The sequence below is a fragment of the Hemicordylus capensis genome, chromosome 6 (assembly GCF_027244095.1).
Source record: "Hemicordylus capensis ecotype Gifberg chromosome 6, rHemCap1.1.pri, whole genome shotgun sequence".
NCBI classification, from domain to species: Eukaryota; Metazoa; Chordata; class Lepidosauria; order Squamata; family Cordylidae; genus Hemicordylus; species Hemicordylus capensis.
Window position 1 is genome coordinate 146,719,554 of NC_069662.1, and position 27,633 is coordinate 146,747,186.

Genomic DNA, 27,633 nt, shown 5'->3' on the forward strand with positions numbered 1-27,633 from the left:
AAGTTGTGAACCTGGGTCTTCAGGGGGAGTGCAACTCTGTGTGATACATGCTGTGCACCTATCCCTAGACTAACTAATCCTTCACTGTAGATGAAGTATAACTATGGCTCAAAATAAGACTTTAATAAGTCAGAAACTCAGGATTTGTAAAATAGTCATCCTCCCCCTGAACATTGGTGAGGCTGTTTTTTTGCTGCTGTTGATTGGAGTGTGGTGTTGATTCCATTTTTTTTTTAATGTTGTATTAATTTTGTAAGGTTTTTATTTTCTTGTTGCTATTGTAGTTTATTGTTATATTAATTTGTTACTTCATTTTAAAACTGGTTTTAAGGGGTTTTTTTGTGGACATTTCCAAAGTAGTCCCCATGTTGGACCACAAGATCCATTTTGATGGTTACGTAAGTATATGCTGATGCTGGATGTGACTGCTTGGGTGGGTAGCAGGAAATGTTCCCTTCCCAGCACATTTGCATTTTAAATTGTGGGTTGTTTTAGATTTTCTAATTTTATGCAAACTGCCTAGAGATGTTTGATATTAGGTGGTTTATAAAGTCAATCAATCAACCAATGAATGAATCAAATAAATAAAAACTGGCCTGCCCAGGAAAGCTAAGGTCCCAATACAATAGAGGTCTGAATGGACCAGCCTAATTGCACCTCAATGCAGTTGTCAGATCTTGTTCCTGATTGATTGAGTCATTGAGAATCCACCAGTTGGAACTGTTTCACCTATTCAGGTCCCACCATCCGTTTCTTAGAAAATTATTATCCTTTCCTCTCTCCCAGGGATGGCTGACCTGAGACTTTGTTGCTGTGGTTCGGCTACAATTCCCACCATTCTTAGCTGTAGTCCAGCAAAATCTGGAGTGCCTCAGGTTGGCCAAACCTGCTGTATCATTTTGTCACCCAGGAAGTCCCCTTTCAAGCCTTTTATTTTATTTATTTAGATTTATTTAAAACATTTCTTTCTTAAAAAAAATTTGTATTGTTTTTTTAAAAGAATAACAGGAATAAACAAGGAACTATAAACAGTAGAAGAGAAAGAGAAAGAAAATAAAAGTAATTTTACAATTAGCAGTTCTTAAACATCTCATGATTACATACATCATTCGGGAGGTCCAGCAGCCCTCTGTTCTCCACCTTCCAAAGAAACACCCACCCACACAAATCCACCCTTGCCAAGAATTATTAGAAAATAAGAGAAACAAAAAACAAACAAACAAAAACAAAGAGATAACCATGTATTCTAGAAAGAAAAGTCAAATCTTGGATGAGGGTGTTGACCCTGTGCTAAATTGAAAATTATGAAAGGCTCCCAAGTAGAAATAAATGTTTCATCTGAAGTATTCCATAAATAAGCAGTAACCTTGGCCATAGAGGCATATTCCCATAATTTTAAAAACTACTCATCTTCCGTCGGGGTTATTTGTTGTCTCCATTTAGCTGCATATAAGATCCTGCTGCAGTTATCATATACAAAGACAGCTCAGAATACTTAGTAGGAATATAGGATTTAGTCATGTTTAACAAAAAAAACCACCCTCTGGAGAGTAAGGAAAATTTATGTTTAAAATTTCTTGCATCTTACGGTGATTTCCCCCCCAGAATTATTGCGCTTTGCTACATGTCCACCACATATGATAAAACGTCCCCGCATGGTTCTTATACTTCCAACTATCTCCAGAGTAATTACTGTCCATCTTTGCAATCATCGTGGGAATAATACTATCTAAAGTACATTTTGTACCAATTTCCCCTTAAAATGCTATTTTCTGTAAATTTAATGTTCACCTTCCTTTGGTATTCCCATTGTTGCAAATCTATTGTTCTGTTTAAGTTTTGCATCCACTTTATCATACAGTCTTTTATCTGTTCTGTTTCTGAATCATATTTCAATAGCAACGTATATATCAGTCCCAGTAAATGATCAGTATTTCTAGTAATAAATACTTCAAATTCTGTTAAGTCTCTAAGTTTGCCACCTTGTCTCTGTATTTCTTTCTGCACTATAGTGCTAATTTGTAGATAATGAAACCATGAGGGCTCATTGGACCACTCTGAAGCAAGAGTCTGGATGAAGTTAAACTTTGCAAATTGTATGCCTTCTCTCTCCAGTAGGCAAAATTTCTAGAGTTTTCCTCTCCATGGAAAAAAAAATGTTTAGGATAGATGCCAAAGGTGATAATTCCAGACTTATCCTGTTCTTTTATTTCTCCCAAACATGTAATAAACTACTTCTAATTGTATGGAACTTTATGTAATGATCTTTCCTTTTTTAAAAATTTGTCCATAAATACTTATGTAACCCTTCTGGAAGGTCAAACCCTTCCATAGCCATAATTAAACCATATGGTTCTTTGATCCAGTCCAAAATCCATGCCAAGCAACTGGCATGATGATATAATTTCAAGTTGGGAACAGCCAATCCTCCCCGATCTTTTGCATCTTTCATGACCCAGAACTTAATTCTTGATTTTTTATTGGCCCAAATAAAAGAATGTATATTTCTCTGCCACATGTTCAATGTTTTATCCTCGATTTTAATAGGGATCATTTGAAATAGAAAGTTCATCTTTGGTAAAATATTCATTTTAACCAATGCTAGCCTTCCCAACCAAGAAAGATTTAATTTTTTCCACCTGGTTAGATCTGCCATAATAAGGCTACACAACGGTGAATAATTATTCTTGAACAGGTCTTTATTATTCACTGTTAAATTAATCCCTAAATATTTAATAGGTTTTTCTATCAGTTGAAATCCAGTCTTATCTTTCAAATATAAACATTCTGTATCTGACAAGTTCCATGTGAGGAGCTGTGTTTTGTTTTTAGTAATCTTATATTTAAAACATTTAAATTTAATATGTATTATATAAATATATAATTATTTAATTATTTAAAACATTTCTATACCACCCAAAACTTGCATCTCTGGGCACAATTGATAATTTAAAACCTCAAATCACTTAACAATTAAAATTATTTAAAACATTAAACATTTTAAAACATTTTAAACCCGGTATTTTAAAAAAAAATTTTTAGAGCCATAGATCTGATTAAAAGCCAGGGTCGTCACTACCCTGGCTTTTCATTCATTCTGGTGGAAATTCATCCTGGTGGAAATGAAGACACAGTTTTGAATGACATGGAGCCAAAGCTCATACCCACTCTTCACAGGGCAGTGCACTGCACTGCATGTGAGCCAGTTTTCCTTCTTCAGAGAGCAGGTTGGCAAACACACTTTCTATCCAGTCTCTCTTTCAAGGCTACTGGTTGAATGTCGTCTTAGTCTGCACTCCAGTGTTCCCTTGAACCTTCCTAGTGTGCTGTCTCACAGTGTGCACAGCTTTGCTATCTTGCACCCTATGATTAGAAATGGACTTGGTTGTGCATACTTTGCATAAGCCCTAATCTTAATCCTTAACTTGTAGAGATGAGCTGCACAGAGGGCTATTCTTGTACAGAGAGCTGTAGATGCTTTTGGACCCCCTTGTACTAGTCAGGCATCTGAAGATATGAATCCAGCCAGATGAAGACCTTTCTGTAGCGTGGAACCTCTGATCCTTTCCCCTTCAAGTTTTTTTACTTTCCCCAGCAGAATAGGAAAAATGCATATTGCTCTCCCTCCTCCCGCCCACTTCCTTTTCAAGCTCTTCTCTTTTGGGTTTGTAGGTAAGACTTAACATTTACTCTCACCCACTACCTCTCCCCTTCACTCTTCTTAGTCAGAAAGCCTTAAATCCTTCCTATTCAGTCTAAATATAGCTTATTGTTTTCTTTTAAACAAAGCTTTATTTGAAAAAGTTCTCTCCTCCTGACTCTGATTTATCTTTACAGTGATGTGTCACTATCTGGACCCTGACCTGAAGTTATGCACAGTTGTTGATTTGGTGTTAATTAATCTGAGCATGCTTTACTAGACAGTCAGCTAGCTGCTTTTCCAGCTGGTCAGACTTAGCTGCAAAAGGGAATAGTCTCCATAGTACCAAAGTAATTCCCCCGATTCAAAAAGTAATTAATCCAGAACTGATTTGATTCTTCTCCTCTGGACATGCAAACTAAGTATACATGTACGCAAGAGACATGGGTTCGAGCAGAACAGCATATACGTTTAAATATAAATGAATAAATATCTAGGCAACAGAATATGTTTCTTATTTATAATGATCTTTAGTGTGATCCATAGGACATTCATAATTCTGAGTTCTGTGACTGCACAGGACCTCGTGGGTGGAATGTTCAAGCTCCTCATGGCGATCATGAACTTCCCCTCGTGCTCAGCATGATCATTTTATTTATTTATACATTGATATCCCACTCTTCCTCCAAGGAGCCCAGAGTGGTACATGGTTATGTTTATCTTCACAACAGCCCTGTGAGGTAGGTTAGTGAGTTTAATGGCTGAATGGGGATTTGAATTTGGGTCTTTCCAGTCCTAGTGCAGCACTCTAGCCCGTGCCTCCTTCCTTAGTACCTTCCAACTGCCTTAGCATTTGACTTGTCAGACTCTGCTCCTCATCAGATTTGGTTTGGTGGATACAGAAATTATTAGTGAGGTTTTTATGATTGCAACTGGCTTTAGACTACTCTCTTTGGTTTTTGGACATTGACTTGGTTGACTGGGATTTGGATTGGTTTTTTTCGGCTTGACGTGGCTTGGCTTAGGATTGTGCTTTATCAGTGGACAGTAAGGCAAATTTTAAGAGGTGCATAGGGTGAGGGGGAAAGTTACCCTTTACTGATCATCACAATTCCTGTTTATTATGTCTGGGCAAGGATCATAATACCAAGACCTGCAAGATTTGCACAACCTCTTCTTACCAAATGCTAAAGAATGGGCTTTGCAGCTCTGAGTGGCATTATACGAACAGGCACTTCAACCTCCAATGACGATGCCAAAGTCCCCACAGCCTGCTATGCTGGTGTCAACATAAATATTGAAGCCATAGCCTACACTGGGGCAGCCTAAGTCTTCGGTATCAAATGGAGATTCAACTTCAAAAGAGCATGAGTTCAAGCGCCTGACTGATGTATTGAAGGATTCCGCCTCAGAGTACTTCATAGGACCAATAGGAAGCATAAAAAGAAAAAGAGGTCCTCGAATGAGGAAGTGCCTCCAGCTTCCACTATAACAATCTGGAAAACACAGGATGCAAAGTAGTCTGATGTCAAAAAAAATCTCATTGAACTCCATATTTTGGGGGGGTTCAGATAGCCATGCCACAGAGGTCTCCTCTTTCAGCATCAAAGTGGACATCACAGTTGATGTTGGCATCGCTGTCGAGGGACCCGATTACCAAAACCCTGCCAGCTTCAATGTTGACAGAACCAACCCAAGACAGAGCATTGATATTGACAAAGCCATCAACATTGATAGAGAAAGCATCATGTTCTCAGGGCCGACCTTCTTCAATATCGGTCATCAGTAATCCACTCTCTCCTTACCCTTCTTGACTTGACAGAGCATTCCATCAGCATCCACTTTAGGGGCTTTCTAAGCCAGGGTCTCAATGTTGATGATGACATGGAGGAAGAGATTATTCTTATCACCAAGACCTCTACTATGTTGCTGCTAAGTATTACTCTCCCCGTGCTACACAACATTCAAGACATTTGGTATCTGGAGACATACCTGGAGCTCCAAAACATTGTTCTACATGCTGCATCTGCTTGGTGTATTTGAGTTCCCCTGCATCATTGGACAGTGCACACCACCACAGATGCGCTAGAGAGCACTCTAAAGTCAAGGAGTACAGCTATATCATGTCACCAAGTTTACCATATGAATATGATGAGTATCATCTATGGAAGGTGCTTAGGTCTTCTTCCTTGGAAGGTATGAGAACTGACAAGAGTGATAAACTCAGGGACATAGCTAGGGGAGAGAGGGTCCATGTTCGCCCCTCTCCCTGGCAGCCCCTCAGAGGGAGGGAGATAATGAAGAAAATAGGGAGGATGGCACTGGTGGGCCATCAGGTCCTGGGTTATTTGAACCCATCTGATCAATTATAGCTATACCCTTGCATCAACTGCTGCAGTTCACGTCCCAAAGTCCATATCCACCTGCTCTGGGAGAGCAGTCTGGGTCTGTGGCACCCAGAATTCCTACTGCAGTGGCTGTGCTTTCTCCAACTCTAATTTCAGCAATGATTTTGTAGCAGCCCCTTGTTACTTCTACGGCTGTGCCAATAAGTGTCAAAGAGGTACAGACTGCATATATGTGTCCAGGACAGACACAGGTTTTTTGTGCCCTCATCCATCTTCACCAGTTGAAGATGGACCAGTTGAAGTGGCAAGTGATCCATCTTCAGAAGAGTTATGACTCATCCTCTGATTTCGAGGTGGAATCTGCTGTCATGGAACAGTTCTCCGATCCATCTCCAGATGAAGCTATCTCTGCCAGACCATCTACTTCTCCTACAGAGAAGGTGTATCTGTTCAAGTGGCTGAGATGGCAGAGGCCTTAGGGCTAGAAATTAAAAAGCAATCTGCCAGGATCAAAAATCCAGTGTACAATTTTATGGCAGCTTCACAGTCTGCACAAGCAGTTGCTCTGTCTATGCTTGTCCAAGTTCCGGTCCAGATTTGGACTGGTCCATGTTCTGGTGAACCAGTTCAGCTGAACCATGAACTGTTCCAACAGTTCTAGGTGGTACCGGTGGGTGGTGTGTTTGGGTTCCAGCAAGTGGCACCTTAAAAAGTAAAGACACAGGTCCTTACCAGCATGACCGCTGCTCCAGGCAGCTTCCCAACAGCCCACATACGGTGTAATTGCCCCTGTGCAGTGGATTTCCCAAAGAGAAAGCTTCTATTCTGCCGCTCCAGGCAGCTTCCCAGCAGCCCACGTACGGTGCAATTGCCCCTGTGCAGTAAATCTCTCAAAGAGAAGGCTTCTATTCCCATTACTTTCAAATCCCCCAAAGAGATTGGGGGATTCAACCCATAAAGGATTTATGGTAGTTAAACAAGTATGTCCTCACAAGGAAGGCAGATAATGCTGCAAGGTATCCTGCCACTCCTTTACGAGGAGGAATGGCTCTCAACATTGGATTGAAAGGATGTCTACCTCCATATTGGCATACAGAACAGCCACAGAAAATATTTATATCTCACAGTGGGAGGTGCAGTGTACCAATACAATGTGCTTCTGTTTGGGTTGTCCACCAGATGAGCGTGATCATAGTGCATCTGTGGACAGAGGGGATTTCTGTTTTTTTTCATATCCAGATGGCTGGCTTCTGACAGTGTGCAATGAAAAAGAGTTACATTCTCAAATACACTGTGTTCTACATCTCCTGGAAGACCTGGGAATCCAGATGAACTGGAAAAAGTCCAACCTGGACTCTGTCAGAAGGGGTAATACATATTGGACACACACACACACACACACACACACACACACACACACACACACACACACAACATACTTACCAGAAGACAGACAACTTTTGATAACGTACACAATAAAGACTTTTGGGGGGAAACCAATCCAAAGGATGCATCAAATCCAAAGGTTCCATCAAAGTCTGCTGGGTCTGATGGCATACCACAATACTACAGTCCTGAATGCACATTTAAGAATGCACCCCTAAAGCTGTGGTTCTTCTAAGTGGTCTCTGTCCATCACACTGATGGGCTTCACACCAGCATGGAGAACACTCCAGAACACTCACAAGCCAACGTTTTTCACCCTGCTTTATCTCCAGATAGGTAGCTTGGCTCCTCCCCGATACACCTTAGTCACCTGACACCCCCCTCCTCCTCAGTTCTTTTTCATCCGCGGAGAGAGAAGTACTCTTGGGACATTTACAAGCCTTCAGTCAGGAATTAATAATAATTATTAGACTTTCTTTTTTAATTTTAAGTTTATTCTTTCTCTTTATGTCCTTATATATATTTCTCCCTTTTGCATTTTGCATGTTTTTTTCTTTATCTCGCAATTATTCTATTCAGATCGCTCCTTCCCTTCTGAGGGGAACGTGTATGGCCAGTAAGGCGGCATTTAAATGCTGCAAAAAGTGTAGATCAGCCTTCCCCGCTTCTGATGGTCATGGTCTGCCTCATCTGCCTTGGAGAGACTCATTTGAGTGTGAATTGCTCCCATTGTCAAAAATTTTCTAAACAAGCAAGAAGAAACAGAGCTTCATCTTTATTTGTGGGAAAGGGCTCTGTCTGGCAATGTTATGGATCAGTCTGCCAAGGCTTCAACATCTGCTTCTAACAATATTGGTGTGGTGCCTGAGGTGACAGTTCCATCACACGGAGGGCCTGGGACTCCCTCAGGGACTCCCTCTGGCTCCATGGCCACGGCTGCGATCGCGGACTTGACATTGACATTTGAAGCCTTGCCCAAGCCTTTGGCTGCCCCTGGTCGGTTCTACCACTGTTAACCTTCCCTGGGCTCCTGAAGCACAGCCCCCTTCGAACGCACACAAAAAACATAAAAAGAAGAAGGGGCTTTCCTCAGATGGCTCAGCACCGAAGGGAAAGGCAGTGCCGAAGCCAGGAGACCGTGCTGAGGCCAGTTGTGAAGCCACACATGTGAACAAGGCCCCGGTCTCTTCTAAGAGATCGCACAGCTCTTTGAAGCCAACAGGGCTTCAAACCAAGGCTATGGCAATCGGAAAGGAGCAGCGACAAAAGCGGAAGCAAAAAGACTTGGGAGCGAAGCAAGTTGCTTCTGTGTCCCCGAAAGGTCTCCAGTCACAATTGTTGACTGCTGTTCCACCCTGGTCTGAGCCTTCCCTAGTAGGCAGTGCCAATAGGTGTGAGGATCTACCTGTGTCCAATCATAGTGTGATGACCATTATGAATATGACTCTGATCATCTGCAATCAGATGACTCTAGGGGAGGCACGGATTCATATTATCGTTCACCACCCTGATGGAGGTTTTTCTCCTTACTTTTCAATAAAGCACTATGGTTCTTATCTGACTAACGATAGTGACCAAGAGGAGTGCTTATACAGGACATTGCCAAGACCTCATTTTTACCGCTCCTACAGGAGTGAAGACTCTAGAAATTGCTCTGTTACCCCAGACAGGCATTACAGATCTCGGTCTCGATCACCGTGCCCATGCTTTAGGAAGTCATACTACTATGTCAGGGACAGGTCTCATATGCATAAGTGCTACCGCTGCCTCTCTTATGCTGACAGGGTTTATAATGCCCCTCGGGCGTGGACCCGTGTGGGCAGACAGCATTCTTCTGACGCATACCCGCAAATGACTGTGGCTTCAGTGCCTCATCCCACAGTTAGTACCAAACACACAGATTCTTCAGCTATACATCCCGCTACTGATCAAGTGCAAGCACAGCAGCCTGCTCCCTCCCGAATCTGGACGTAACTTGTCCTGTTCCACCAGAAAAGATTTTGGAGTCTTCGGACTCCTCCTTGGATTCAGATACGGACGCTGCTTCCTCTTCATGAAGTGAGGACAGTTGCTACCTTACCTCGAGCAATGGGAAAAGGTCACGTCCAATGCCTGGGTCCTTACTATCATCCGCCTAGGGTACACTATAGAGTTTGCAGAGCATGCTCCAGACTCAGACAGAAAACATACACCTGCAAATGCTGTCCTCTTAGAAGAATAGACATCCTTCTCCAAAAAGGAGTGACAGAATATGTTCCGCCTTATCTGCACGACAGCCTTTTCTCTCGCTACTTTACCATCCCAAAGAGAGATGGAGGCCTGAGACCGATTCTAGACCTACGCCTACTCAACAACTATGTGTGGTACCAATGCTTCAGAATGCTGATGATCACAGACATTTTATCGCTCCTTTCTCAAGAGATGTGGTTCGTTTCCATAGACCTGGAAGATGCATATTACCACATATCCATTCGACCACAGCACCGGAAATACCTTCGGTTTCAGGTGGGTGAAGACACTTTCCAGTTCAGAGCCATGACCTTCAGACTCTCTTCAGCACCGAGAGTCTTTACGAAGTGCATGGTTGTTGTTGTTGGATCTCTCCAAGAAAGAGGGGTACAGATTTTCCCCATCTAGACGATTGGCTGCTGTGCACAAGGTCCACAACCCATCTTTTAAGGGACCTTCACATGACTATGATGCTGACCCTGTTGGAAGACTTGGGTCTGCCCATCAATTTCAAAAAGTCACATTTAGAACCTACCCAAAATATAAGGTTCTTGGGTCTTCTGTTCAACTCTGTAGCAACGGAAGTGAGACTACCAGAATATCGAATCCAGAATATTCAGCAGTTTGCCTGACGTCTATGCATGAAGTCTTCTCACACTGCAAGATGTTCAACGGATGCTAAGCTACATGGCCTCTGCAACAACGACTTTACCGGTCACCAGACTACATATGCATCCACTTCAAAGATGGTTTATCGTCACCTTCTGACCACTCAAAGACAACAACTCAAAAAGGCTTCTGATCCCTGCTCGGGTGAGCAGAACTCTTACGTGGTGGACTGTCACTCAAAATCTCCGGCAATCCACCCCATTCACAAGAGATCCTCCCGATGTACAGGTCACGACAGATGCCCCCGATGCAAGATCTCCGTATCAATGGGCATTGTACCATGGAGGAGTCTCAACACCACATAAATTACCTAGAATAGTTGGTAGTATTAAAGGCTCTGGAGGGTTTTCTTCTGGTGGTGAAAGGATTGCAAGTCCAAATCATGACAGACAATACCAAAACAAAGACGTATATCAATCGCTGAAGTGGAACGGGTTCTCGCTCCCTCCTTCGACTGACACTCAACCTGTGGCATTGGGCCCTGTCTCACCACATCAGTCTCACGGCAGTTCATATCAGGGGCCTAGACAATTGTTTGGCAGACAGATTGAGTCGATCAAACACTCTGTCCCATGAATGGAAACTAGACCAAGTCGTCCTGCAGAATATTTTTCATCACTGGGGTTTCCCAGATGTAGACTTTTTCTCAAGCGAAGTCAATTGCCAGTGTCACATGTATTATTCCAGGGCTGGAGTGGGGAACGGTTCAGCAGGCGACGCATTTGCGATAAGATGGTCGGGGGGCTTCTTTTACCTATTCCCCCCAGTTCCCCTCCTTCCATCTATTCTCCAGAAAATAGACCTAGAGGCGGTGAACTGCATTCTTGTAACGCCTTGGTGGCCTTGTTGCCCTTGGTTTCCACGTCTTCTTCAACTTGCCAGCAGTTGCTTCATAAGAATTCCCGACCCTGCTGTCCTTAGAGAACGGCTGAATGTCACCCGGACATTCACAAGTTGCAGCTGATAGTTTGGAGGATCCAGCTTTCTGGTCTCCAGAGTTGAAAAAGGTAATCACAGCTTGCAGAAAGCCTTTCACTTTGATGTCTTACAGGGCAAAATGGAGACCTTTTTCAGAGTATGTTTCTTTGAAGGGGGGTTCACCTCCTACGAAGGCAGCGCTATCAATGATCTTGTCACACCTACTGGTTTTAAAGAAGTCCAGCCTTTCAATGTCTTCTGTCTGGGTCCACCTAGCAGCCATATTCCCCTTCTGGGCCTCTGAGGACCACGATCCATCCCTGTTTGCCATGTGATCAGTTAAACAATTTTTAAAAGGCTTAGCTCATTTGCACCCAGACACGCCCTCTGTGGTTCCTATCTGGGACTTGCCGGGAGTAGTTACGGCTCTTATGGGCAAGCCTTTTGAGCCCATGGCAACTTGTGATTTACGGTTGTTGACTCTTAAAACTTTCTTCCTTGTCGCTATTACTTCTGCTAGGAAGGTTGGGGAGTTAAGGGCATTACGTTGTGCCCCGCTGATCCTTTTGTTTCATAAAGATAAAGTTGTGTTGCCAGTGGATGTTTTGTTCCTCCCTAAAGTAGTTTCATCGTTCCATAGATCCCAACCTATCTCCTTGCCAGTTTTCTTCCCAGACCCATCTACTCCGGTGGAAAGAAGATGGCATTCCCTGGATGTCAGGAGGGCGTTAGACTTTTATGTCCATCGAACGGCATCCTTTAGGACCACCAAGGCTCTCGTTGTCGCTCATGGTGCGCCCCATAAGGGCCAGTGGGCCTCTTCACAATCAATTTCTGCATGGATTGTGCAAGCCATTAAGCTGGCCTACCAAGTTGCTGGTATCCCTCCTCCATTTGCTTTAAAAGTGCATTCCACTAGGGTGGTCTCCACCTCGACGGCCTTCAATAGGGGAATTTCTCTAGAGTCAATTTGTCAGGCTGCAACATGGGCTTCACCCTCATCCTTTGTCAGGCATTATGCTCTGGATGTGCAGGCCTGCCAAGATGCTTCCTTTGTGGCATCTGTTTTGCAATCAGTTTTTTCAATGACATAGCCTCTATACTGTATACCTCAGTTGCTACTTCTGTGGGGTTCTCTGGTTTTTTTGTTTGTTTCTTGTTGCTTGTTTTGAATTTAAAAAAAAACAGAGGAAAGTTTTGGAAAGTATTTTTTCTTCATTCCTACTTGCATTCTTCACTTAAATTTGTTGGGGACTGTTCTGGGAACTCATGCCTTGTCTCTGGCTGTGCCCCACCTCCTTTTTCTGGAGCTTGCTATGTGCCCATCAGTGTGATGGACAGAGAACACTTAGAAGAACTACAGGTTGCTTACCTGTAACTGGAGTTCTTCTGGTGGTCATCTCTCCAGTCACATGCCCGCTCAGCCTGCCCCTCTGCAGAGCCTTGTTCGGCGGACTCTAGAACTGAGGAGGAGGGTGTGCGTCAGGTGACACACGAGGAGCCAAGCTACCTATCTGGAGATAAAGCAAAGTGAAAAAAGTTGGCTTGTGAGTGTTCCGGGGTGTTCTCCACGCTGGCATGAAGCCCATCAGTGTGACTGGACAGATGACCACCAGAAGAACTCCAGTTACAGGTAAGCAATCTGTAATTCCTGTCGATCTTCAGTCCTACATTCACAGCCAACGGAGAAGCCTTGAAATTCCTGTGACAGTACTGTGATCTCTGCAGTGGTGGACTTCAGGCAGAAACTTACTGAGCAGAGTTTCATTCCGAGTTCTGTCCCCTGTAGCCAGAGTCACAACTGATGAGTCCCTCTTGGGATGGGGAGCTCACTGTGAAGGTCACAGGACACAGGACATCTGGAAAAGCTATCAAAGGGAGTTTAACATACATTTTCTGGAACTGATGACTGTGCTTCTAGTTCTAAAATCCTTCCTACCTCTTATAAAAGGGAAGGTGGTACAAGTGGAATTGGACAATACCACTGCCATTGTGTACTTAAACAGGCAGAGAGGTACAGATTCCCGTTTACTGTGCAACCTAGGCATACAGTTGTGGACCTGGTGCATTGTCCACCTGATCTTTCCTAGTGCTCTGCATATAAAGGGAATGGAAATGTTCTTGAGGACACTTTGAGCAGAGTGGCAATGGGATCACAAAACCATGAGTGGTAGATTCAGTGCAAGTATTTAGCACAAACCTTCAAATGCCGGAGGATTCCTTCTATAGACCTGTTTGCAGCAGGGGGCAACAGGAAACTCCCAAGATACTGCTCAAGGGCAGGTCTTGGGAGGAATTTGGCAGGAGATGCATTACAGAAAACTTGGAGGGACGGGCTACTTTACATGTTTCCTCCTTTTTCTCTGATAGACAAGGTGCTGTCCAAGATCCTTCAGGAGAATGCATCCTGCATACTGCTGACTCCTTGGTGGCACTCTAGGCATGGTTTCCTATACTGCCTTCAGTCAAGAGGTAGTGGCGACTACCATGCTATCTGGACTTGCTGTATCAGGACAGCGGTCAAGTTCTGCATCCATATTTAGACACAATGAAACTGACAGCATGGAGAATTGGCTGCTAGATAAGATACTATTCATGATCGGAAGCATTCCAGAAGGCATAATTATGCCTGCAAGTGGAAAAGATTTGAGAGTTATGCATCCGTTCGGGGTTTCCTTCCTCATGTTGCTACAGTGTGACAAGTTCTTCTATATTAAAGGCTCAGGTCTGGCCAATGTTTAAAAGTCCATATGGCAGCAATATCTTTTCAACATAAGGGTTGAGATGGCAGTACTGTGTTTTCCCATCCTGACTGTAAATATTTTTAAAGAGTTTGAACAATTTGTATCCCACAATACGACAGCCAACTTGAACAATTGAGTCTTTTTTTCGTTCTTTCAACTTTAACAGAGAAGCCTTTTGAACCAATGGCAATTATTCTTTTAAAGTTACTCACGTTAAAGCCTGCTTTTCTGGTTGCCACAACAATGGCAAAAAGGGTGAGTGAGTTGGTGGTTTTAAGAGCTTACAATCCATATATACGGTTCTTTCCTGACAAAGTCATTATGCAGATGGGCCTGGCTTTCTGCCTTAGGTGGTGTCTGATTTTCATCTGAATCAGGATATTGTGCTTCCAGCCTTTTTCATGAACCTCACCACACCTTTGGAAACATCCCTGCATTCTTTGGATGTGAGGAGGTCACTTTTATTTTATTTGGACAGAAAGACACTTCATAAAGGCAAGCAGCTATTTGTGGCCTATAAAGGCAAGACAAAAGACCACCCAATTTCACACCAATGTTTGTCACATTGATTGGTGGGGCGCATATCTCTAGCATATAAGACTAAAAAAACTGAGCCTCCACATACCATTAAGGCAGACTTTCCTAGAGCCTATGCAAATTGGTGACTCATCTATCTGGATTAAAGTAAAAGATTTGTAAAGTGGCTACGTAGTTGTCTGAACTGCCTTTTGTGAGACATTATGCACTTAACTTCCATTCCACTGTGGCTGCCAATTCTGGAAGAAGAATCCTGAAGAAACTTACTTCTCCTACCTTCTTAGGTAAGCTTGCTAAACGCTCAGGATTATGAATGACCTACGGATGAAGCTAAAGATAAACACATTTGCTTACCTGTAACTTATCTTTAAGTGATCTATAGATATTCATAAGACCCTCCCAACCTCCTGACAGCACATTGCTTACCTTACCTTCCTTGGTTCCTGGATGACTGCCTCACACAATGATCATCCTGCAAGCTAAAGTTCAGAGACTACCTTACCAGTAGTCTCAGAACTTTAGCTTGCAGGATGATCATAGGCAGTCATCCAGGAACTAAGGAAGGAGGTGCTCCTACTGCCAAAATAAATGGAAGCGCTAAGTGCATCGGGTGGTTCATGAGCATCACAAGGAGCTTGAGAATTCCACCCGCAAGGCCCTGCACAGTCACAGAACCCAGGATTATGAATTTATTTATTATTATTTATTATTAAAACTTTTATACTGCCCTTCCAAAAGGCTCAGGGCGGTTTACATTAAAACATCATTAAAATCAGTTAATAATTAAAACAAAAATTATAAAGCATAAAACAATGATTAACAATTAAAAACATCGTAAAACAGCAATTAAATAATCAGAACAATTTAAAAACAAGTTTTAAAAAGCTGAGAAAGCCTGTTTGAAGAGATGGGTTTTTAGGTGTTTTTTAAAAATTGCCATAGATAAAAATATCTATGGATCACTTAAAGATCATAAGTTACAGGTAAGCAACCTGTTTTTTCTATGATATTTGGACTCTTTTAGTTCTAGTAGGCTTATGAGATCACCTGGCTATTCCATAGGTGTGTCAGTCCATGTGTTTTAACCCACCCACCATCAACTTCGCAATGCCTGGACCAATATGAACCAAATCGGGTACACCTCAACGGCATAGTTTGTGATGATGACATATACCCCGATTCAATATGGTGGAAACATAAATATTTGAGGTGCAAGTGGGCTAACTTGTGAACTGCCTAACTGGTTTGAACCAAATTGCTACAGCTATAGGGAGACATAGGGACACCTCAGTGGCATGGTTTGTGATGATGTTATCCACCCCAATTCAAGATGGCAGACATGTGAACATTTGAGGTGCAATTGGGCTAACGTGAACTGGCAAACTGATTTGAACCAAATTTTCTACAGATGTAGGGACACGTAGGGACGGCTTAAGGGTGTAGTTTGTAATGATGGCATCCACCCTGCTTCAAGACAGTGGAAACATGAACATGGCAAGTGGGAACTGATGTGTACCAAATTTGGTACATCCCTCAAACTAGGGATGTGCATGAGCCAGTTTGGTGCCTCCTCTGGGAAGTGTTGCACCAGCTCAGGCACCAGTGTTCGACCTAGCTCAATAGGGCAGGGAGTGGTTCCTTTACGGAGCCGGTAGGGACTCCTTTTCCCTGCTTTTCTGGGTGTGGTGCCTGCTCCCCAACTGGCCGCATGGGCATGTGGCTGGTTGGGGAGTGGGCGCCATGCACAAAAAAGCTGCGGGGCAGAGCAGGTAAGGAACTTTTTACTGTCTCCTTAAGGGAACACCTCCCTGCCCCACCAGCCTGTGTACAAGCTGTTTGTGCACATCTCTACCTCAAACACATAGTTTGTGTTTATGTCATCCACCTCAATTCAAGATGGCAGATGCATGAATGTTTGAGGCACAAGTGGGCTAACTTCTGAACTGCCTAGCCAATTTGGACCAAATGTAGCCCATTGTAGGGACAGTGAAAGGGAATTAGGCAGATTAGTCCTTACTAGAACAACTTGTTTCTAAAATGGAGCTGCCTTTTAAGCAGCTTTTTGTGCATAGCGAAGATAATACTGACCTCATAGAGCTGTTATATATATTACAGATATAAGCCAACATCCTAACTAATGCAGCACAGGTGCTACTTGAGATGCATGCATGCTGCTGAAACATTTGACTAATGTAGCTGTGGTGATCATGCAGGGTTGGGCAAATTTCTCCAATCTCCCCTTCTTGTGCCACATGACAATGTTTCTCTGAGGCCTGCACAAATAATCTGCTAACCTGGAATTCTTTATCAGCACTGACACTTTCCACAGCATGAGCTCTGCATTAGTCAGGATGTTGGCCACAATATACAAGAAGTGACTTGAATGAGTTACTTGAATGAGTGAGTGCTATGCAAATTCTAAGCATTAATATTAAATATTTCCTGTTAACATTGAATAGTTACTGCACTACAATATTTAGTGTAGTTATTGCAGTGATTGTTAGTATATTATTATGAATTGACCTAAATCCTTTTTATAGAGAATAAACTACTAGAGTTAGTTGAGCAAAGGAAGCGTTTAACTGCAGATCTAGCAGCAATTGTGCAAGAAATACAAAAAGCAAAGCATCTTGCTTCAGAAGAGGCTCTAATTGCACCCAGTGGTAAGTAGAAAAATGAGTTCATTGTGTTTTTTTTAAATATCATGTAGTGTGCATGTTTCTTCATGTTGCAAGCCTAATTTTCACTATCATCAAGTAGGGGTGTGCACAAAACCGATTTGCCTGTTTTGATTAGAGTCCAAACTGGACCTGGTATGTTCGATTTTGTGGCACCAAACACGCCCCCCTCCAGCCCAAATTTGAGCCAGTGTGGTGGTTCTAAACGTTTTTTTAAAAGAATTGCACTCACCACCATGTGTCCGGAGGGGTGGGGTGCTGGTGTGGCCATGGGGGTTTGTGTGTGTGTGACTCCATTTCTCAAATTCCCCTTGGGTTTAGAACATCCACTTGGGGGGTGCTGATGTCGCCTCGGGGGGTCCAGCCATGCAAATGGCCAGAGAGCATGCGCGGCGGTACACAATCTAGGGTTGCTTCTGGATCCGAGCCTCTCCCTGGTGTCCTAGGTTGAGGCAGTGGCCAGAAGTGCCTTCTATCTGCTTTGGCTGGTATGCCAGCTGCGTCCGTTTCTTGAGGTGAACGACCTCAAAACAGTGGTACATCTGCTGGTAACCTCCAGACTGGATTACTGCAATGTGGGGCTGCCCTTGTATGCAGCATGGAAACTACAGTTGGTCCAGAATGCAGCAGCCAGGTTGGTCTCTGGGTCATCTCGGAGAGACCATATAACTCCTGTATTGAAGGAGCTACACTGGCTGCCGATATGTTTCCAGGCAAAATACAAGGTATTGGTTATAACCTATAAAGCCCTAAATAGCTTGGGCCCTGGGTATTTAAGAGAATGTCCTCTTCATCATGAACCCCACCGCCCACTGAGATAATCTGGAGAGGTCCATCTGCATTTGCCACTGGCTCGTCTGGTGGCCACTCAGAGACGGGCCTTCTCCGCTGCTGCCCCAAGGCTTTGGAATGCGTCCCCTAGTGAAATAAGAGCCTCCCCATCTCTGACAGCTTTTTAAAAGTCTTTAAAGACTCATCTGTTCACCCAGGCTTTTAATTAATATTGTTTTAATGGTTTTAATGCTGTTTTAAAATATTCTTTTGAAAATTTTAAATTGTTGTAATGTTCTAAACTTTTCATTTTTGTTTTAACTAATGTTTTACTTTCTGTTTTTATTTTGTTGTAAACCGCTCAGAGACATAAGTTTTGGGTGGTATAGAAATATGTGTGTGTGTGTATATCTATCTATCTGTCTGTCTATCTATCTATCTGTCTATCTGTCTATCTGTCTATCTGTCTATCTATCTATCTATCTATCTATCTATCTATCTATCTATCTATCTATCTATCTATATAGCACAGCTTATATACCCAAAGAAAATTAGTGATAATTGGAGAATTAGAAGTATGCTACCAATGATAGGTGTTAATCTCCAAAATACTAACAACAGTGATTTTTAACACAATGATTTTACTACTGGATATGTCCCAGAAACAGAAACCTGGGTAAGTTTTGCACAAACGATAAGACATTTTTTCAAAAAGTCCATATGGGACTTGAGATATACAAGTTAAAAGAATATGAAACTTATATGCCAGATACCAGCTAAAACACGCTTACATGTCTATATTGGGCTATTTATTACTGGGCGTGATCCCCAGTAATAAATAATACGGCAAGGACATTTGCAGCAATCTTTATAATTGTAAACATTATAACAAAAACAGGATTTTATTAAAAAGATGAAAAATTGAATTTCTCATTAACACCATGTGGAACTACAGTATTCAAGTGGAAAATCCAAAAGGCTTCACATTGAAGTAATCTGATTGTTGGATCTATCCCTTTCTTACTTGATACAAAAAAAATTTCAATGGCAAAAAATTTGAACTCATCCTCACCATGATAGAAATAATGAAAAAAAAGGGCTATCAATGGGGCCTCAAAATTGCCAGTCCTAACTTTGCTTTTGTGTTCAGTTATACGGGTTTTTAATGGCCTGCTGGTTTGACCCACATAAATGAGTGGACACATGGGCAAATGATAATATATATGACCTGAGTCATAAGGCAGTTCGTGAAGGATCTTAATGCAACCGAATGACCATTGTTGGGCTGAACAAATTGCTCTATCTGTAAAGATTGAGAACAGCAAGAACAATGGCCACACCTAAAATGTCCTGTAGGCGTAGTGTTTAAATGTATCCTAGTATAGTTGATATCAGAATGAACTAAATGATCCTTCAAATTGAATGTTCTAAGGTAGCCCATGCCTGGTGCTGTATCACAATCTGGAAGATCTTTTACTTTATGCCAACCAATGTCTCTTAATGATCTGTTTGATTGAACTAGCTAAAGAGCTAAATTCCATGGCCCAAAACAACTAAGACCGGGTTGCAGAAGGTTTATTTTCAAACGAATGTCTACAGTAGCTATTCCTTCTGTCCATCTCGCAGCAAAGTCAGTTATATGTTTGGGGAAAACAACTGTTGCTCAACCCCCGCAAATACACTACGGGTGTGCACGGAACCATCTGGCCAGGTTTGGTTTGAGGTCAGACCAGCCTCGAATGGAACCAGGCCAGTTCAGTCCGGCCCCCCTCGAACCTCCCCTCAGTCCAGTCCGGTCCGGTGGGTGTCTGTGGGTTTTTTTATTTTTTAAATCAATGCTAAACAGCCATCTTATTTATTTATTATTTCTCTGTGTAAACCGCCTTGAACCATTTTTGGAAGGGCGGTATAGAAATCAAATTAATAATAATAATAAATACCTGTAGCCCCTTTGGGGGGCTTGCTTAGGCCATGGGGGGGTGAGGGTTCCCTCTCCCCTCGCTGGCCTCCCTCATCACCACCACGGCTGGGTAAATATAGTATTTTTGGTGAGTGGCGGCCATTTTGGCCACTGCACATGTGCAAATGGCCGCCACTCCAAAATGGCCGCTGATTTTGGAGCGACAGCCATTTGTGCATGCACGGCGGCAGTATTGACATTCCTTAATGGTGGCCAAAACTTTACCAAGCAATTGCTTCATTCAGCATGTCATACAGCAGAATGCGCATCACACACCATCTCTATATCTATGACACTATGCCTACATGCTTGGTTTCATTCCATTTCTCTAACACCTGAAGCAAAATCCAAAATTGAGGACCTACCCTTTGATAGTGAACACCTCCAGAGATAAAACTGAAGATACTCTAGAATTTGTGCAGAAACTAAAACCTATCACTCCCTCCTAGACTACCTTTTCCCAACAATCCTACTTCTCGATAAATCCAAGGCAGTGAACAAGGCCATCATGTAGCAGATTAAAGCCTTTGTCTCAGAGCAGCTCACATGAGGGGGGGGATGCTGAATCATCCCTGGCAAGCTGCCTGGCTAGGCTTCTCCTAAAACTAATCTATATTTCTGGTAGAATTAAAATGCTGCTGCCACCACCTGCCAAATTTATTGACAGAAATTGAACCTCCCTGGGCTCAGGGTGGAATCCCAGGGAAAACTCTCTTTATTTTGCTGTTGGATGAATACAAAAACCTTCCACGTGTAGGCTTGTGCTTGAGGATGCTTTTGCACCAGAGATATCCCCTTTTTTCCTTGAGTTAAAAATCAACTCTGAGAGGCTTGTAAAAAGAAAAGAACAAAACAAAAACAAATACAGTTTTATTCAGTTACTACAGACTGATTCCATCTGAGGCTTTTAGGTTTTAAATACACTCAAAAATATGTAGTAGGTTACAAAAATAGGTTGTCTTAGGCTTTGGTTTAGATTGCATTTAGGTACGCTTAGATGTTTAAAATGTCTTTTACAATGCCCTAGTTGGATTGAGCATAGGCTAGTGTATCTTATTTTAATTACGTTGCATGTAAACTGTAATAGAACAATATCAGGAATATGCAAAGCATGCACACAAAGAAATATAAGTTTTTAACGCAAAATCTGACTAACTCACTGTTCCATATGCTGAATTCCCTATGCTGAGTTTCCTTTTCCTTGAAAACTCACCCAATACCTGATGAGAATCAAGCTTCCTGCAATCCTATCTCTCAAGGATCTGCTGGCTTTGACCATGAGGGAGCAAAAACTCTGTGCCCTTCACTAAGCCTTTCCGAACCCGCTTCTCTCCATCAAAGACTGCCCTTCTTGTTCCCAGAATTCCCAGCAACCGCTCTCTAGGTCCCACCCACTTGGTGTACTGATTGGCTGCCCTGGAGTTCACCAGCCTGTCAGTCGAGACAAGGGATCACTCCCTGTTCACTCTTTACAGGAAGGGGAGGCTGATTACTACACATCTACTTCCTCCAGGTCTTACCAACAACACTCTGAGTCCTTTCATCCCTACTGCTACCAGTCGTTTCGCTCCATCTTCAAACCCAAACAGACATCATATGCCAAAGAAGTTTGACTACCATCTAAGGCTGACTCCCTACTTAGAGCAGTGGAGAGTCATCACCACAGACCACTGGACCTTATCAGTTATCAAACACAGCTATTCCATTGAATTCACAAATTTCCTCACCTATTTCAGGGATCATGACAACCCCTCCAATCCCTCCCCTTCTGGCAAAGATACAAAGCCTTCTCCTGAAGGGTGCAATTCAAGTGACACACAATATCAATCTGCGTCCCCCCCACCCCAGGTATTTCACACTTCCAAAATGCGATGGAGATCTGTGCCGCATCCTTGACCTCAGAGTACTCAACAACTTTGCACATTATTGTTGCTTCCGTATGGTCACCATTCAAATTATCCTTGCTCTTCTGCCCAGGGATGCATGATCTGTATCCTTGGACCTTCAGGATGCCTATTTCATTGTTTTCATAAAGAATATGCTTCTTGTTTAGAATCTAAAATAGAACTCACTCATACACAATATGGGGATACTGAATGATCTTATAGGATTATTGTATGGATTGCTGAAATAATATATATGAAGTTAATCAAAAGCATTATATAAATGATGAATATTAATATTTAAAAAGTCAAGGTAATATATACTAATTGGATGACTTCTATTATTTCAAAGAATATTTAATTATGGATTGGCTTGAATTATTTTGTAGACCATAAACTACAGGCGCTAGCTAAGAAAAGAAAACAAATGGCAGCAGATCTAGAGGCGACTTTAGACAATATCCAAAAAGCAAAACATGTTTCAGAAAGAGATTTAATTGCACAAGCTGCTGGTAAGTACATAATGTGTGTGTGTCTGTGTATGTACATCATGTTTCAGTGACTGCAAGCCCACTTAAAGTGAGTGAAATGTGGCAATGGAGTACTTTAGAGACTACTGTCTGTATCTCTAGTTCAGTACTTCTCAAATTTTATCAGAATTTGATAGCCTATTGTCAGGTATTATATTGTGAAACAGAGACAGGGCCTTCTCAGTCGTGGTGCCCAGGTTTTGGATTTAGCTCTCCAGAGAGTTTCATTTGTCATCCTCTTTTTAAATCATTTCAATGCCAGGTAAACCAGTATTATTTAGGTGAGCATTTCATAGGAAGACGTTTTTGATCACTGTCTTGCTGCTTTTAGGCTGCCTCAGCCAGCTCTTGACTGCACGTGTGAACAGCCTCTATTCCCCCACCAGTCTTTATTGTGTAAACTGTCAGGATGGCTTAAAAGGATATTTGTCTTATGAAAAAAAAATCAAAGTTTTTATATCTGAATCACATTTTTCATTTTACATTACTCTGTTAGCAATTAAACTATTGAAACTATTTGAAACTATTTTTCAAGAAGCAATTCTAAAATCTTTCTATTTTGTAGAAAGAGAATTACATGAATTATTTATGAGGAAGCAGCTTCTGTTGGAAGATTTGGAAACCAACTTGAAAGACATACAAGAAGTATACGCTCTTGAAGCTACCCAACCAGCCAGTATCAGCAGTATGTATGCTTTAATTTCTTGTGCTGAAAGATCATATTTTAAACAAATGTACTTGGAATTAATGTCCTTTGATCTTAGTAGAGATTATTTCTGAGGGTTCGTTTGGTTCAGCCAACTCTGGATAAATGAAAAATTTGTAATTGTGCATTTCCCTGCCAACTGTACTGCCACCATATGAATTTACTATATTATATCTGTTTATTTTCTGTCTTTACACAGTCTTATAATTAGATTTTAATGCAGTGTTAATTTATCATATGTCGTCTTCAGCAGATATCTGAAATATCTAGATTTTTTTTTCCCTCGAGATACATAGTGCAATAAAAAGCAAGTTAGTTATTGCCTAACACTTTTTAATTGCAATGGGACTACTTTGAGTAAATTTATGCAGTTGCTTCAGAATGCAGATATCCCTTTGAAGGTCATAAGGTATAATTGTCTCAAATTGATATAACTTAACATTTATTGTATTATTTAATATTAAACAAAATTTTGACATTAGAATGCCAGAATATTTCAGTGTTCCTATGACTTTTTTTTAGTGTTTCTCTAATATGCACTAAAATCATTATGCAGATAAAATAATGCAGGAATTTAATGAGCGAACCAAACATTTGAGTGCAAAGATCGAAGAAGTTGTGCAAGACATTAAAAAAATGCAAGTTAATGTTTCAGAGATAGATGGAATGAAAAAACCCATTGGTGAGTACAGAATAAATTGGTTAGTAAACAAAGATCCCTAGATGATGATTGTTTTTTAAATAATAATGCTTAATATTAGTAATTTGTTTTATGGATTTCTTAAAATATAATCATATCCATAACACTGCCTTCAGTTAGCTTTCTGCTTGTTGGAGATGTTCTCTGTAGCTTCCTTTTTACATTCTGTATGCTTGTATTCTCAGAAGTTACTTCTCTCAGTTAAATAATTACTTAGGATCTCTGATGATTCCAATAATAAAGAGAATATTTCAAAACTTTTAAAATCTAATATATATTTATATTTATATTTATATTTCCATTCTCAGAAAGGAATGTAAATCAACTATTTCAGAAGAAAAAACTGTTTTTAAAACGTTTGGAGTCAAATTTAAAATTCCTGCAACGAAGGCAAAAACTTGCAGCTGCTCACCCAGAGAGTTTAAATGGTAGGTATATCTAGCTATATGTCTGTCTGTCTGTCATATTTTTATACTGCTTGATATGTAAATCTCTAGGCCATGTACAAAATTTAAAACAATATTTAAAAATCAGCACAGATTAAAATACATGAAACAAAACAGTAGCATAAAACAGAAATAAAAACAGCATAAAACAATTATTAAAACAAATTATTAAAATTAATTCTAATTAAAATCCTGTGAGAACAGGTCAGTCTTGAGGGTCTTCCTGAAAACAAACAGAGAAGGAGGTGCTCTTTTTTCAGCAGGGAGCATATTCCAAAGCCCCGGGGCAGCCACAGAGAAAGCTCGGTCCTTGGTTGCCACCAAACAAGCCAGTGGCAACTGTAGCCAGACGTCTCCAGAAGATTGTAACAGGTGGCAGGGTTCATGACAAAGGAGGCACTCTCTTAAATAGCCTGGACCCAAGCCATTAAGGGCTTTATAGGTAATAACCAGCACTTTGTATTTCACCCAGAAACATATCGGCAGCCAGTGCAGTTCCCTTAAAACCGGTGTTATGTGGTCCCTTTGTGTTGCCCCAGAGACCAATCTGGCTGCCGTATTCTGTACCAATTGTAGTTTCTGGACTACATACAAAGGGAGCCCCATGTAGAATGCATTACAGTAGTCAAGCCTGGAGGTTATCAGCATATGTACCACTGTTTTAAGGTCATTTACCTCCAGAAATGGACATAGCTGTCGTATCAGCTGAAGCTGATAAAAAGCTCTCCTGGCCACTGCCTCAACCTGAGAAACCAGGGAGAGCTTTGTTTCTAGGAGCACTCCCAAGCCACATACCTGATCTTTCAGGGGGAGTATAACCCCATCCTGAACGGGCAGATCTAAACCATCTCTCAAGTCCCGACCTCCCACAGTCAGTACCTCTGTCTTATTTGGATTCAACTTCAGGTTGTTATCCCTCATCCAGCCCATTACTGCCTCCAGGGCGGCATTTTGAAAAGACCCATTTTCTGATAAGGTTGAAGAAGAAAGAGATCTGGGTGTCATCAGTTTACTGCAACAAACACCCAGCAACAAACCTCCTGATAATCTCTCCCAGTGGTTTCACATAGATGTTAAAAAGCATTGGAGACAGTATGGAGCCTCGTGGAACTCCACAATTTAGTTTTCGCTTTGCAGAACAGAGGTCTCCAAGCTATACGATCTGGAATCTACCAGAGAGGTAGGAATGGAATCACTATATAACAGTGCCACCCAATCCCACCTCCCTCAGATGGTCCAGAAGGATACCATGATGATATCGAAAGCCACACAGATCCAAAAGGATCAGCAGAGTCACACTCCCTTTGTCAGTAGCCAGTTGGAGATAATCCATCAGGCTGACCATGGCAGTCTGAACCCCATAGCCCTCATGGAAGCCAGTTTGATAATCTGCATTATCTAAAACTTCCTGGAGCTCAGATGCCACCACACACTCAGTCACCTTGCCCAACCATGGAAGATTGGAAAGAGGTCTGTAATTAGCTAACTCGGAGGGATCCAATGCAGGTTTCTTCAAAAGTGGTCTAATAATAGCCTTCTTAAGACAAGGAGGCATCGTGCCCTCCCTCAGAGAAGCATTTATAATATTTAGCAGACCCTCTCTGATAGTATAATTACCAGATGAGATAACCCAAGATAACAGAAGAACATAAGAACAGCCCTGCTGGATCAGGCCCAAGACCCATCTAGTCCAGCATCCTGTTTTGCACAGTGACCCACCAGATGTCGCTGGAAGCCACAGGCAGGAGTTGAGGGCATGCCCTCTCTCCTGCTGTTACTCCCCTGCAACTGGTACTCACAGGCATCCTGCCTTTGAGGCTGGAGGTGGCCCACAGCCCTCCGATTGGTAGCCGTTGATAGACGTCTCCTCCATGAAGTTATCCAAACCCTTCTTAAAGCCATCCAGGTTGTTGGCTGTCACCACATCTTGTGGCAGAGAATTCCACAAGTGGATTATGCGTTGTGTGAAAAAGTACTTCCATTTGTTGGTCCTAGATTTCCCGGCAATCAATTTCATGGGATGACCCCTGGTTCTAGTGTTATGGGAGAGGGAGAAGAATTTCTCTCTATCTACTTTCTCCACACCATGCATGATTTTATAGACCTCTATCATGTCTTCCCACAGTCATTTTTTTCCTAAACTAAAAAGCCCCAGGTGTGGTAGCCTTGCCTCATAAGAAAGGTGCTCTGGGCCCCTGATCATCTTGGTTGCCCTCTTCTGCACCTTTCCCAGTTTTACAATGTCCTTTTTTAGATGTGGTGACCAGAATTGTACGCAGTACTCCAAGTGTGGTCACACCATAGTTTTGTATAAGGGCACTATAATATTAGCATTTTATTTTCAATCCCCTTCCTGATGATCCCTAGCATGGAATTGGCCTTTTTCACAGCTGCTGCACATTGAGTCGACACTTTCAACGAGCTGTCCACCACGACCCCAAGATTCCCCTCCTGGTCAGTCACCGACAGCTCAGATCCCATCAGCGTATACTTGAAGTTGGGGTTTTTCGTCCCAATGTGCATCACCTTACACATGCCAACACTGAAGCACATTTGCCACTTTGTCGCCCACTTCCCCAGTTTGGAGAGATCCTTTTGGAGCTCCTCACAAATTGTTTTGGAATTCACTACCTGAAAGAGTTTGGTATCATCTGCAAATTTGGCCACCTCACTGCTTACTCCTACTTCTAGATCATTTATGAATAAATTAAAAAGCACTGGTCCCAGTACAGATCCCTGGGGGACCCCACTTCTTGCTTCCCTCCATTGTGAAAACTCTCCATTTATACTTACCCTTGGTTTCCTGTCTTTCAACCAGTTAGCTATCCACACATGTACTTGTCCCCTTATCCCATGACTGCTAAGTTTCCTCAGGAGGAGAGCTGGTCTTGTGGTAGCAAGCATGATTTGTCCCCTTAGCTAAGCAGTGTCCACCCTGGTTGCATATGAATGGGAAACTAGAAGTGTGAGTACTGTAAGGATATTCCCCTCAGGGGATGGAGCTGCTCTGGGAAGAGCAGAAGGTTCCATGTTCACTCCTTGGCAGCATCTCCAAGATAGGGCTGAGAGAGACTCCTGCCTGCAATGGAGAAGCCGCTGCCACTCTGGGCAGACAGTACTGAGCTAGATGGACCAATGGTCTGACTCAGTATATGACAGCTTCCTATGTTCCTATGACAAGGGTCAAGAGAACAGGTTGTCGGGTGCACAGTCTGAAGCAGTTTGTGCACTTCCTCAGGAGTCACAAACTGACAATGATCCAATCTAATCCCATAAGAGATGTGGACACCTCCACAGTAGACTCTGCAATAGCTGTGGAATCCAACTCTATATAGTGTTAGATTGTATATTAGGCAGGTAATATTAAATGTGCCTTTTTGTGGCTAATGATAGATTGAGGAAGAACCCTGAACATGAGTTTTGGTTATGAAAGAAAGAAAGTAGAGGGACTTCTTTCACATTAAACGTAATTCTCGAAAAAAAAGTAT

At 42.1% G+C, this 27,633-nt stretch overlaps 1 protein-coding gene across 7 annotated transcripts in view; it reads left to right on the forward strand.

Moving 5' to 3' along the window:
- CCDC7 (coiled-coil domain containing 7) overlaps positions 1 to 27,633 on the forward strand; it is a 457,188-nt gene that overhangs the window by 346,836 nt on the left and 82,719 nt on the right. For all 7 annotated transcript variants that reach the window (XR_008309433.1, XM_053259060.1, XM_053259062.1 and 4 more), the window contains 5 exons: positions 17,012 to 17,134; positions 22,153 to 22,275; positions 22,859 to 22,978; positions 23,556 to 23,681; positions 24,008 to 24,127. Coding sequence is in view for 6 of the 7 variants with exons in the window: in XM_053259060.1 (XP_053115035.1) it covers positions 17,012 to 17,134; positions 22,153 to 22,275; positions 22,859 to 22,978; positions 23,556 to 23,681; positions 24,008 to 24,127 (612 nt within the window). In the remaining variant the exon portion in view is untranslated. The remainder of the gene's footprint in view (positions 1 to 17,011; positions 17,135 to 22,152; positions 22,276 to 22,858; positions 22,979 to 23,555; positions 23,682 to 24,007; positions 24,128 to 27,633) is intronic.